Genomic DNA, 12,923 nt, shown 5'->3' on the forward strand with positions numbered 1-12,923 from the left:
ACTGAAAGCACATTGGTTAGCTCTTGTGCATTCACCTGTAATATTACCAATATTAATACATTACATCACTGATGTCCAAGCGTATTGAGCAGGTGGTCCTAGTTGTAACTATTGTAGCCCTCAAGAAGACGAGCATGTGATGAGGGGTTGTTCGATGAGATTAGCAAGTATTGTGTAAAAGAGTGACTTGAGAGTGTGAACTAGGGGCTGCTTAATACTGAATAGGGTATGGGGATGAATGTTATGCGAAAATGTGGATGAGTGAGAAGAACGAGTGATGTTGATGAAAGTGATGTGGGGGCGTGAGAGAGTAATGACAATCTCACTTGGATAAGTAGGTGATTTCCAGTGTTCAGGTTGAAACAGCTATGGAGGACATTGAAGAATGTATCAGGTATCTAACGTCCCCAGATTGAAACTCCTCCAACTTATGTGTGAGAAATTTATGGTGAAAATATTCAAATTCATTGCTTTAATATTGAAGATATCCTAGTTTTATCCAAACTTCCTAATAATTCACATGTCGGGATCAAGCTGCTTTTCAGCGTTGTGCAGTTGGGCAACCACACTGGAAAGCCTACACACTATGCATGCTAGTAGTGATGTGTATCGCAGCTATTACAGTACATTTGATACCAACCACTAAATGGAAAGACAGTATTATTTGAATTTGGCAAAGTAGCAATCAAATTGTTTTCCACATTGGCAGCTCAGAAAAACAGGCCTGATTTCTGTGTGAAAAGATTGATCATCAGGGATCGAGTGTCCTCATTCTCTCACACTGGTGGCATTCTGTCTGGGGCAGTCTGCCTACTGCCCATCAACAGTATTCATTGCAGAGTATGGGTTTGTTCTTAGTCTTTCTGAACATATTAAGATTGATAATCCAGATCCATTCATAAAAAGACAGTAGATATCTAGAATTTAAACATATTAAGTCCACTTACTTGGTTACAGACCGGTGCATACTTGAGTCCTGGTTTGCTTAAAAGCCGCTCCAGTTGCCGGCGATTAAAGTTTGACACCCCAATGGATCTTACCAATCCAGCATCCTTGCATGCCTCTAGGACCTGCATGGGAGTAGTAGAAATTCAATTTAGATACAAATCTACTGGCCAATATGAAAATGGATTCTAATTCTTGTATAGATGGGAGCTGCAGCACTTCTTTCCATGGTGAACAGTGAATGAGTCCCTGAGACTTGACTGAAAAGTGCCTTACCATACAGGTTCTATGACCATAGTTTCAGCTTGTGACCTCCAGATTCACAGATGTATCTTATCAACCGAGCCTGGAGATTGAATTAGAAAAACTTCATAGTAGACCCACTGGTTGCTGCTTCTGCATTCTCATCATACCTGTGAGGCACTCTCTACAGCAAAGCTGATGTGAGGAGTTTGAGACTCAGGGAAATAGAACCGTCCTGAACAGTGTATTCAAGAAAAACAAGAACGGCAGAATTTTGAGGGGAAAATAACAAAATTGACCACATGTATTCATAAATTATTGGTGCCTGTTTTTTTATAAGCTATGGGAGGATGTTCTGCAAGCTGTTTCAAACCGTGATTTCGAATTACTCAAAATTGAACAATAACGCAAATGGAGGGAGTATATATTATTGGAGTTGAATCCAGAAGAGAGCTGTGGCTTGAGCAGTTTCAGTAGCCCAATAAAAGTGCAATGAACTTTAAAACGTTACTCCCTAAGTACTTGTGTTGACAGTAGCTTTGTGTAACAGTATTGGCATTGTATGGAATAGTGTTGACCTTTTTTCTAGGAGTCCGGTAGATCACCATTTATAGGGATAGCTTTATAAAATTTCTGGTTCGACATATTTAAAAGGCACTATGTTTAAGTCAACAAAGTAACTAATGAAACTTTTATAGCAACACACCTGTGGATGTAAGCACCATTTGGATAAAGCAGTAGGTCAACAGAACTTTGGATTAGAGCTGAAAGACTTTAGGCCTGATTGCGGGTACAGGTGGTATTTATCGCAAATGATAAATGACGATATCATGGGGCAAGGGTGCAATAAATATCACATATTACAAGTTATTGGGTAATAACATACAGATGTTTGTGTTTACCGGCCCAAAATCCCCATAATACGGTTAATACCGTAGGCCTTTTCAATCTTACATTTTGGCAGGCTTGACCTGCCTGAATATAATGAAGATGGAGTAATTTAATGCATCCGACAATTATCAGATGCAATGAATGAAACCAAACTCATAAATCCGACCTGTGCGTAATCCAGGGGTTACAAACAGGTTGGAATTAACAGAGCCACTCATAATCAGGTCCTAACACTCTGTCTCATGTTAAATCTACAGCGCTAATGGATTATGTGGAAAGGTAGAGTCTACATCTGCCATCATTTACCAATTTGGATGGCACTGTGCACAGGGCTACAATATTGGTGTCTACCAGTGAGAGGGAAGTAAGTAAAGTGAAGATAACCATCCCACTTTCACTTAAGATACACCTGAACTGAAGCTACATAGTAATCCCAAGAAAGAGCAGTATTAGCTCTAACTGACTGCACAGGCGTTTTGTACTTTTAATATGTATTCAATAGCACTCAACCTTCTAATGGTTCTACTTACGAAACCACAAACCAAAGTGAAAAACAATATACAAAAGCGAGTGCTTAGAAAGTGCAATGTTCTTACTGAAAGTTTCACTTATGAACAGGTGTACGATCCTAAATTGCATGCCCAAACGCGTTAGCGACCTGTTTGAGCATTCAAAAACGAATAGGGAAAGGTACAATTTCTATTTAGCAAGTCGCTATTCATTTGCAACTCGCTAAATAGGAATTGTGACAAGCTATTAGGAAGGGGGTCCCTTCCTAATAGCGACTCTCTACCCTATGTTCGAATGTTTTGTGACCGCTATTGCGGTCGCAAAACACTCGCAATTTAACGCACTCTTCAAGAGGGTGGTAATGCACTCGCAAATGGGAAGGGGTCCCCAGGGGACCCCTCCCCCTTTGCAAATGCAGGGGAAAATATTTTTTAGGAGCAGGCATTGACCCCTACCTGCCCTTAGAAAATGAAACGAAAATGTTTAATTTTATTTTTTTAAATGCATCCCATTTACCTTAAAGGAAAACAGGATGCATTTTTTTTTTAACCTGCTTTATTTAAAAGCAGTCCCAGACATGGAGTTCTGCTGAGCCCAGCAGGCCACCATCCATGGGAGGGCGAGCCATTCCCAATGGGGTCGCAAATTGCGAGTGCCTCATGAATATTCACGAGGCATGCATTTTGCAACCCCATTGGGAACCGTGAACAGTGTCTCAGACATTGTTGTACATGGCATTTCGCGACTCGCAAATTGCGACTCGCAATCGAGCGCAATTTGCGAGTTGCAAATTGTCATGGTCGTACACCTGTCCCTTAATCACATATTAATTCAGATTAATCAAACATATAAAGTCTTCTTATAGCTACTATATAACCCAGGAGCCATGACATTATATTCCCCAAAAATTTTTCTTTATTCTTCGCAACATCAAACTGAAGGGACTTAATCATGACTGTAAACAAACAATGCATATATTTATGTACATATATAAAATACATATTCAGTAAGCAACCTGAGGCTACGTAGTCATGCATAACTGGAATCCATAGAAAATAAGAGAATTCCCAGAACCATTTTACTTATGATTGGATGTTAAAGCTATTTGCCAGCATGCACAATACTGTCAGTGACATTACACTAATTAAACATTGCAGTTGTTTGAAATTAAAGTACCAAAGAACATATTTTATTTAAAAAATATTCTGTAGTACACAATAATATTTAAATGTTTATATTTTACCTCCCACGTAGAGCAAAAGTCAACGTTATCTTGAACAAATTTGCCGTCGCTTTCTCTGGTTATTTCAGGTCCTGAAGGCTGAGAAAATGATTAGAAACACAGTTTTTTTATAAAAGTAACAGACATTTTGTACTAATATAATTAACATAGCCATGCCACATAAGTATTTCAATTATTTATTCCTTAGCTTACTTTTATGAATATCTACCTTAGGATCTGCCATCCAGCTGGCTGAAAATATGAGATCCCCTGATTTATTGAGGAAGTGCTAAATCCAGAGATGAATACATTGATGGAGCTATGTTAGGTTATTTTATGCAGATTTGTAGATCGCACTATCCCACTGGAGGATGTCCTGGCATTGAGCAGGTGTGATACATGCCACACTGAAGGCATAGAGAGATCAGTCAAAAAGCCAGATCTTCAGCTTCTTGTGGAATTCAAGAACTAAGGAGGAGACTCTAATTTGTAGCAGCCGGTCGTTTCACGTTTTATGAGCAATATATGAGAAGGCTTGACCACCAGATCTGATTTTCTGTATGCCTGGTACATGTCCAAGTAGGTGTTCAAATGAGCAGAGGAGGCTGTGGGTGTTTGTGAAAGCAGATGCAATTGTTGAGGATTGTTGAAAACAATAACAGTGGGCACGCTGTACATATCATTGAGTGCCCATGAACAATAACGATGGCCACAACTGCTTTATAACAAGGACTCAAGCCCAAAACTTATGAGGACATATGGACTAGAAGATATTATTGGTTTTTAGCAACTGGATAATGTGGATAATGTGGATGTGTATATCTGGATATAATATCAATGTTTTACATTTTTTATCAAAGATGGTATGCTTTGAAAATTATAAAAGTAAAAAGAAGAAATTACAGGTTTTTTGTCTTTGGGACACTGTTTTATACACATGGAGTGAAATGTCTTTGGTTTTATGAGATGTCTGAGTGGAGTGACTATGGGATGATTGTATTTGAGTTTCAAATGAGGGATTATTGGGGGTATATAATTCAATTAAGGACAATGGTCAGCAATATGTGATGTATATTATATCATATCAATATGATTACAAGTATTATTAGCTTATGAATTTGAATATGATGTTATACTTCAATACATTTGCAATGTATTGCTATATTGAACAATATTTTTGACAGCTGACATTTTGATTTAGTGCAAGTGCGAGGTGGGTGTTTCTTTTGTTTACTTGTTTATTCCCATGTTCCGCTTCTCTATCATGTTGCTGGGGGACCCTTTCTGTTTGATACTGATTTGCTGTAAGACCTTAGCTGGGAATGGTAGCAGGGATATCAGTCTGTAGTTGATGAGTTTTGTAGGGTCAACAGAGGGTTTCTACATCAAAGGGAGGACCGTTGGGTGTTTTCAAGCATCTATGTCAGTGATTCTGTTGCAGTTTTAGCAAGCTGGTCTGGGGGTGGTGCGTTTGAGTGGGACGGGGATGCTGATCTTGACAAGGGCATAGTTTGTCCAGGTGACTGGTGTGGGCTCATCAACTCAGATGTTCTCATCACCACAGAATTAGTATGGTGAAGAAAATTAAACTATTGAACTATCCTATGTATTTAGCACATTCTCTAGAAATTAGAGGATTTTCTATTGCCACTGAAAGATAAACCAAGTTTTTAGCCTTATTTAGGGTTTGGCAGATAAGGACCTCTGACACAACATGTTCAATGTCCTGTTTGCCATACTTAGAGTTCCATGGACTATAATGAACGTTTAATACAGAGGGAGGGACATTTGCCATGTTACTGATGGACTACCTTGTCCGCCAACCTCTAAATAAGCTTCTTGGGGCCTAAATCGATTTGACCAGATAGGATACTCTGTGACAATCATGGCAGATATCCTGTCTGCTCTCTATTAGAAATGCCGTAGGATATAATGGCAGTCGTGGCCAGCATGGCTAGCAGGTGGTGGGGTGGGGGAACGGGTGTCAGGCAGGGGTATGTGGGCAGGTTTCGTGCAGGGCCAGGTCCCTCATCTTCTCTGCTCCTGCTCTCCTGCCTCCAATAGGAGCAGGAAGTAGGCAGCTAGGCTCCCTCCCCTAGGCCAATCACAACGCTGCATTGCAGCCTTGTGATTGGTCTGAGCGCCGTGACACAGCACCCAGCCAAGGGCTCGAGGGGTGGGCATGTTCTCCATGCAGACTGAAATGCAGCCAGCATGCAGAACAAGAAAGTGCCCGAGAGGGCCCACCAAACAGTCACTGCGCACTCAGGAGTGGGCAAACCACTCCTCCCCTGCCCTGCTCGGAAAGCAGAGCAGCCCCTCCAACCCACCCATCGCAAAGCGGCAGGACATGAAACATAAAATAACAATAACTCTAAGTTATTGTCATTTTATGTTTCACACTGCTTAAGAGCAGTGGGACGACGCTCCTCCGTGATAGCGGAGGAGCCGCCCCTGCAGAATGGAATTACAAGTATCATTGGCTATAATGCACTTGTAGCATCTGCAACGTTTGTAATAGAAAATCCCATTCATCTTAAATTACGGTATGCTCACCCCTCATCTTTGACCATAGATGACACGGAGGGGCCACTGCTTCCACATCTCTGAGCAAAGCCGGCACCACCTGCACAGTGGTTGTCGCCAAAGCTAGGGCTGCTCTCAGTTGTGATACGAAGCAGACTTCAGTAGCACTGTTACCAAGCCAAGAAATCAAAACAAGCAGATGGCTATGCTTCTCTCCTGAAGCAACATGGCCAACCATAAGCCACCTATGGGAAGAAGCAAGAGGGGGCATATAGGCATCACTCCTCCAAAAGACCCAGTCATGCACACAATGCCTATTCTCTGCACATCTTTTCTACACACGCTGCAAATGTACTGCTCACAGTGCACATTCCCATACACTATCCACCACCTCCTACCAAATATGGCGAGAAACATCAACCACATCTACACATCTACCTTATTGAAGGTGCAATTAGGCTCCACACGCCGATGTTGCAACTTCAACATGTTGCCTACATGTAGAGTAGAAGCCATTTCACTTCCTTTTTTCCACCACCAATGACAGCCGAGCAAATTCCTTGGTGGGTTATGCCAACTAACCTTCCTGAGATCCCTCTCTGGTGTCAGCAGCTTTCAAGCGACCCCTTGGATAAATACAATCAGTAAAACTCACAAACATATACCTTCTTGCTAAGATATTGCGCCCACAATATGTACCTTCAGGGAAATGGGGTAGTGCATGATGAAAAGGTCCAGGTAGTCCAACTGAAGGTCACTCATGGATTTTTCCAGGGCTTTCCGAACCATATCAGGCGAGAAGAACCTACACCAAAGCTGCGCAAAAAAAACAGAAGAAAGGTAAGTCTTCGTCTTTCACAATGTAGTTAATCTCCCGCTTGTAACATATTTCACATTTTAGCTTCAAGCCAATACAGCTGATAATAGTTTATATGGTACAAAATGCCCAATACAGATAAACCTAGTATCTATCTATATATATATAAATTCACTGAAAAAACCATAGGTTTCACACACGTTATAGTTAGGAATTAGCATTTAAAAAACCTTGCAAATTCACTGAAAAAACCATAGGTTTCACACATGTTATAGTTAGCGGAAATTTTACTGATAAAAAACCAATGAAATTGCCCCGTTATAGTTAGTGCTGGCAACTATAACTCACGCGACCGCAATCCTCTGCTGATGCTAATACTGTATTTAGACACTTATTTGCCCATGTCTTCTTCCATACATTTTTAGCTATACATATATTACAAATATTTTTTTTTCATAAAGACACATATGTCATCAGCAGAAGATTGCGGTCGCGTGAGTTATAGTTGCCAGCACTAACTATAACGGGGCAATTTCATTGGTTTTTTATCAGTAAAATTTCCGCTAACTATAACATGTGTGAAACCTATGGTTTTTTCAGTGAATTTGCAAGGTTTTTTAAATGCTAATTCCTAACTATAACGTGTGTGAAACCTATGGTTTTTTCAGTGAATTTGTACGGTTTTTTAAATGCTAAGTGACTTTACGCCATTCGTGGCGTGCGCGCCCACTTAACGCAGTTCGTTCCATGCGCGCACGGTGCGCTTCGCGCACCGTGCGCGCACAGTGAGCACGCGGTGCGCTTCGCGCACCGCGCACCCACTTTACGCAGTTAGTGCCGTGCCCACGTTACGCTAGATGGGCCATGTACGCACGATGCGCTTCGCGCACCGTGCGCACATGGAGGACATATTATGCGCTTCCTTGTGATAGGTAATCTGTTGAAATTTTTTGGGAAACTTTTCTGTGCTCTGATAAGCCATGCACAAAAGGTGGCCTTCGGCCACCATTTGCACAAGGGGTGGAGAAAGTGTGGATAGTGTTTTTTTTATTTTTATTTTTTTACCGTACGCTTACGGTAAGCGTACGGTAAGCGTACCCCGCGAAATTGCCGAAAAAAAAATAATGCCGTTTTTGCTCTTGGGGGATGTTTGGGGACTCCCTCAACATGACTATGTGAGAGGGAGTTGTCAAAACATCCCCGTAACATGTTTTTGGCCATCATGTTTGATACATAACACTCAGTGCGGTAGACAAAATGGCGGACGCCGCTTCCTGGTTTCTGCCGATTCGAATGTTTACTAAGATCTAAGAGCCAATCAGAATCGCGCTCGCGCACGCCACCGTACGCTTACCGTAAGCGTACGGTAAGCGTACCGTAAGCGGGCTCAGATATATATATTGATTTAAAGGCTATTTTCTCAGAATCTACTGAACAGATTTACACCAAACCTACAAAAGGCACTTCCTTGACCTAGGGACTACCTCTCTGCCAAATTTCTAGTAATTCTGTTCAGCCGTTCGGGCTGTAGCTCGTTCTAAAGGTCCTATGGAAAAATGCATGGGAAAAACGCGTTTTGGGACCCCCCTTTTATCTCAGCCCCCGCTTGACGAATCCCCCCGAGACTTTCAGGGTAGGAGCGGAGCGTAGCGCCCCACCTATTTTGAGAAATTCGCGAGGATTCGTCGACCGGCGCCAAAGTTATTCAAAATAGAATGTTGAGGTTTTCCTATGGAAACGTGGTCCTAACTATAACTACCTACTGGCGACCGCCAGTAGGTAATATATATATATATATATATATATATATATATAATATATATATATATATATCCTCCACAAAGGTTCCTTTTTGCCGGTTGTTCGCAGCGCTCATCGTGGGTGCGTTGCCCCGCGGTTGAACCATACCGCTATTAATTTGCACAACAATCCTCCTGGAATGGAGGAAAAACGGGCCGCACTCCCAAAGTATCAGTTGTAATCGTTTTATTTCTTTACATCAGGGCCGTAGCAGAGCTAGATATACGCGTTTCGATGCCGCCTGGCACCTTGCTTGATCGTGAGCAAGGTGCCAGGCGGCATCGAAACGCGTAGATCTAGCTCTGCTACGGCCCTGATGTAAAGAAATAAAACGATTACAACTGATACTTTGGGAGTGCGGCCCGTTTTTGCTCCATTCCAGGAGGATTGTTGTGCAAAAAAAAAAAAAAAATATATATAATATATATATATATATATATATATTTATATATATATTACCTACTGGCGGTCGCCAGTAGGTAGTTATAGTTAGGACCGTGTTTCCATAGGATAACTTTGGCACCAGTTGACGAATCCTCGCAAAATGTTCAAAACTAATGGGGCGCTACGCTCCGCTCCTACCCTGAAAGTCTCGGGGTGATTCGTCAAGCGGGGGCTGAGAAAAAAGGGGGGTCCCAAAACGCGTTTTCCCCATGCATTTTTCCATAGGACCTTTAGACACAGCTACAGCCCGAACGGCTGAACAGAGTTACTTGAAATTTGGCAGAGAGGTAGTCTACAGGTCAAGGATGTGCCTTTTGTAGGTTTGGTGTAAATCTGTTCAGTATTTCCTAAGAAAATAGCATTTGAATCAATATATATATCTGTAAGCGTGCTCCGAGCGCGCACCGTAAGCTTACCGTACGCGTACGGTGCCGTGCGCGAGCGCGATTCTAATTGGCTGTTAGATCTTAGTAAACATTCGAATCGGTCGAAACCAGGAAGTGTCGGCCGCCATTTTCTCTCTCGCACTCTGAGGGGGGGAGGAAAAACAAAGTTGGATAACATGAAAAGGGGCAGGCTAGACAGCTCCTAACCACCTAGCCTTGGTTAGGGTGTCCCAAAAGGACCCCCAAGGCCAAAAATTAAATTTCTTTTTTTTTTAAAAAAAACGCCGAATGCGCTTACCGTACGCGTACGGCCAAAAATAAATGAAAAAAAACCAAACTCCACATATTCCCCCCCCCGTGTGCATGGAATATTTATGATGTGAACATTTAATAGATAACCTTTAACAACGAAGCGCATAATATGTCCTCCGTGTGCGGACGGTGCGCGAAGCGCATCGTGCGTACATGGCCCATCCAGCGTAACGTGGGCACGCGGTGCGCACCGCGTGCCCACCGTGCGTGCACGGCACTAACTGCGTAAAGTGGGCGCGCGCGCGTGCGCGCCATGTGAGCACGCGGTGCGCTTCGCGCACCGCGCGCCCACTTTACGCAGTTAGTGGCGGGCACCGCGTGCCCACCGTGCGTGCACGGCACTAACTGCGTAAAGTGGGCACGCGGTGCGCGAAGCGCACCGCGTGCTCACTGTGCGCGAAGCACGGAACGAACTGCGTAAAGTGGGCGCGCACGGCACGAACGGCGTAAAGTAACTTAGCATTTAAAAAAACATACAAATTCACTGAAAAAACCATAGGTTTCACACACGTTATAGTTAGGAATTAGCATTTAAAAAACCTTGCAAATTCACTGAAAAAACCATAGGTTTCACACAAGTTATAGTTAGCTGTACATTTCACTCGTAAAAAAACAATGAAATTCCACGTTATAGTTAGTGCAGGCAACTATAACTCACGCGACCGCAATCCTCTGCTGATCCTAATACTGTATTTAGACACTTATTTGCCCATGTCTTCTTCCATTAAATTTTAGCTATACATATATTACAAATATTTTTTTTTCATAAAGACACATATGTCATCAGCAGAGGATTGCGGTCGCGTGAGTTATAGTTGCCTGCACTAACTATAACGTGGAATTTCATTGGTTTTTTACGAGTGAAATGTACAGCTAACTATAACTTGTGTGAAACCTATGGTTTTTTCAGTGAATATATATATATATATATATATATATCCACAAAAAAATTGCGGAGTGCTTTTCGTCCAGCAAATACGTCACCTTCAGCCACTCCACCAATCTCCAGTGGACTGACCACAGCTGCGTCCACTTCAGCTTCAGTAAAACGACGACCCACCACCACCCTCAACAAGCCCCCCGCAGGAGCTGGAACAAGATCACCGGCGACCAGCTCACCACCTTCCTCAGCCAGAACCCCCCCACCAGCTCAACGGACCCCAACGAAGCCGCCAACAACCTCACACAGTGGATCACCAACTGCTCAGACGCCCTCGCACCACTGAAGAAGAACCCCCCCAGCAGACGCGGCAGCAAGAAAGCCTCCTGGTTCACCGACGAGCTCATCACCTCCAAGAAGAACTGCCGCTTCCTGGAGAACACCTGGCGCACCAACCAGACCACAGACAACATGACGGCCCTCAAACACGCCACCCGCAAACACCACCAACTGATCCGCGCCACAAAGAAGACAGCCTTCAAGGAACGACTGGACAACAACACCCACAACAGCAAGGAACTCTTCAGCATCGTCAAAGAGCTCTCCAACCCCGACGCCGGAAACAATGACATCACTCCCTCGCAAGACCTCTGCGACTCCCTCGCAGCCTTCTTCCACGACAAGATCGCCAACATTCACAACAGCTTCGGCCCACCAACCACGAACCCCACCACCGAACCGATGCCCCCCACCGCCACCCTCCGCACCTGGACCCCAGTCAGCACCGAAGACACAACACGCACAATGAACACCATCCACTTCTGATTCCCTACGGACCCCTGCCCACACCACATCTTCAACACGGCCGACCACATCATCGCACCCCACCTCCGCGACATCATCAACGCCTCCTTCAACACCGCCACCTTCCCGGAGTGCTGGAAACACGCCGAGATCAGTGCCCTGCTGAAGAAACCAACTGCAGACCCCTCCGACCTCAAGAACTACCGCCCCATCTTGCTTCTCCCGTTTCCTGCCAAAGTCATCGAGAAGACCGTCAACAGACAGCTAGCCGCCTTCCTCGAGACCAACGGATCCCTCGACCACTCGCAATCCGGCTTCCGAGCCAACCACAGCACGGAGACCGCCCTCAACGGGGCCACAGACGACATCAGATCCCTAATGGACAACGGGGAAACTGCGGCCCTCATCCTCCTGGACCTCTCCGCAGCGTTCGACACTGTCTGCCACCGCACCCTGGTACAGCGCCTGAACAACACCGGCATCCAGGAGAAGGCCCTGGAGTGGATCACCTGATTCCTCGCCGGAAGAACCCAGAGAGTCCGCCTCCCCCCGTTCCGGTCAGCGGCCACCGAAGTCATCTGCGGCGTTCCACAAGGGTCATCGCTCAGCCCCACCCTAGTCAACGTCTACATGAGCCCCCTCGCATCCATCGCACGTCAACACAACCTCAAGATCATCACCTACGCCGACGACACCCAGCTGATCCTCTCCCTCACCAGCGACCCGGACGCCGCCAGAGCCAGCCTACACGAAGGGATGAAAGACGTCGCCGAATGGATGAAGAACAGCCGCCTGAAACTGAACTCAGACAAGACGGAGGTCCTCATCCTGGGATCATCACCCTCCGCCTGGGACGACTCCTGGTGGCCCCCCGCCCTGGGAACCACCCCCAAGCCAACGGACCATGCACGCAACCTAGGCTTCATCCTGGACTCCTCCCTCTCGATGATTAGACAAGTCAACGCCGTCTCGTTTTCATGCTTCAACACCCTGCGCATGCTTCGAAAGATCTTCCGGTGGATCCCCACCGAGACCAGGAAGACAGTCACCCAGGCCCTCGTCACCAGTCGGCTGGACTACGGGAACGCCCTCTACGCCGGCACCGCCGCCAAACTCCAGAAGAAACTCCAACGGATCCAGAAC

General features: G+C 44.7%; 1 protein-coding gene and 1 long non-coding RNA gene across 2 annotated transcripts in view; one reads left to right on the forward strand and one right to left on the reverse strand.

Annotated features, from left to right (window-relative positions):
- The window catches only part of LOC146854243 (uncharacterized), a 282,957-nt gene that overhangs the window by 34,788 nt on the left and 235,246 nt on the right, over nt 1–12,923 (forward strand). The window lies entirely within an intron of this gene.
- Nucleotides 1–12,923, reverse strand: part of LOC146854244 (rho crystallin-like) — a 126,553-nt gene that overhangs the window by 31,968 nt on the left and 81,662 nt on the right. Inside the window, exons 3-5 of the mRNA XM_085652026.1 lie at nt 7,037–7,153; nt 3,833–3,910; nt 948–1,070 (exon numbers count right to left, since the gene is read on the reverse strand). Of these exons, the coding sequence (XP_085508152.1) occupies nt 948–1,070; nt 3,833–3,910; nt 7,037–7,153 (318 nt within the window). The remainder of the gene's footprint in view (nt 1–947; nt 1,071–3,832; nt 3,911–7,036; nt 7,154–12,923) is intronic.

The sequence above is a fragment of the Triturus cristatus genome, chromosome 4_1, assembly GCF_964204655.1.
Source record: "Triturus cristatus chromosome 4_1, aTriCri1.1, whole genome shotgun sequence".
In the NCBI taxonomy this organism is placed as follows: domain Eukaryota; kingdom Metazoa; phylum Chordata; class Amphibia; order Caudata; family Salamandridae; genus Triturus; species Triturus cristatus.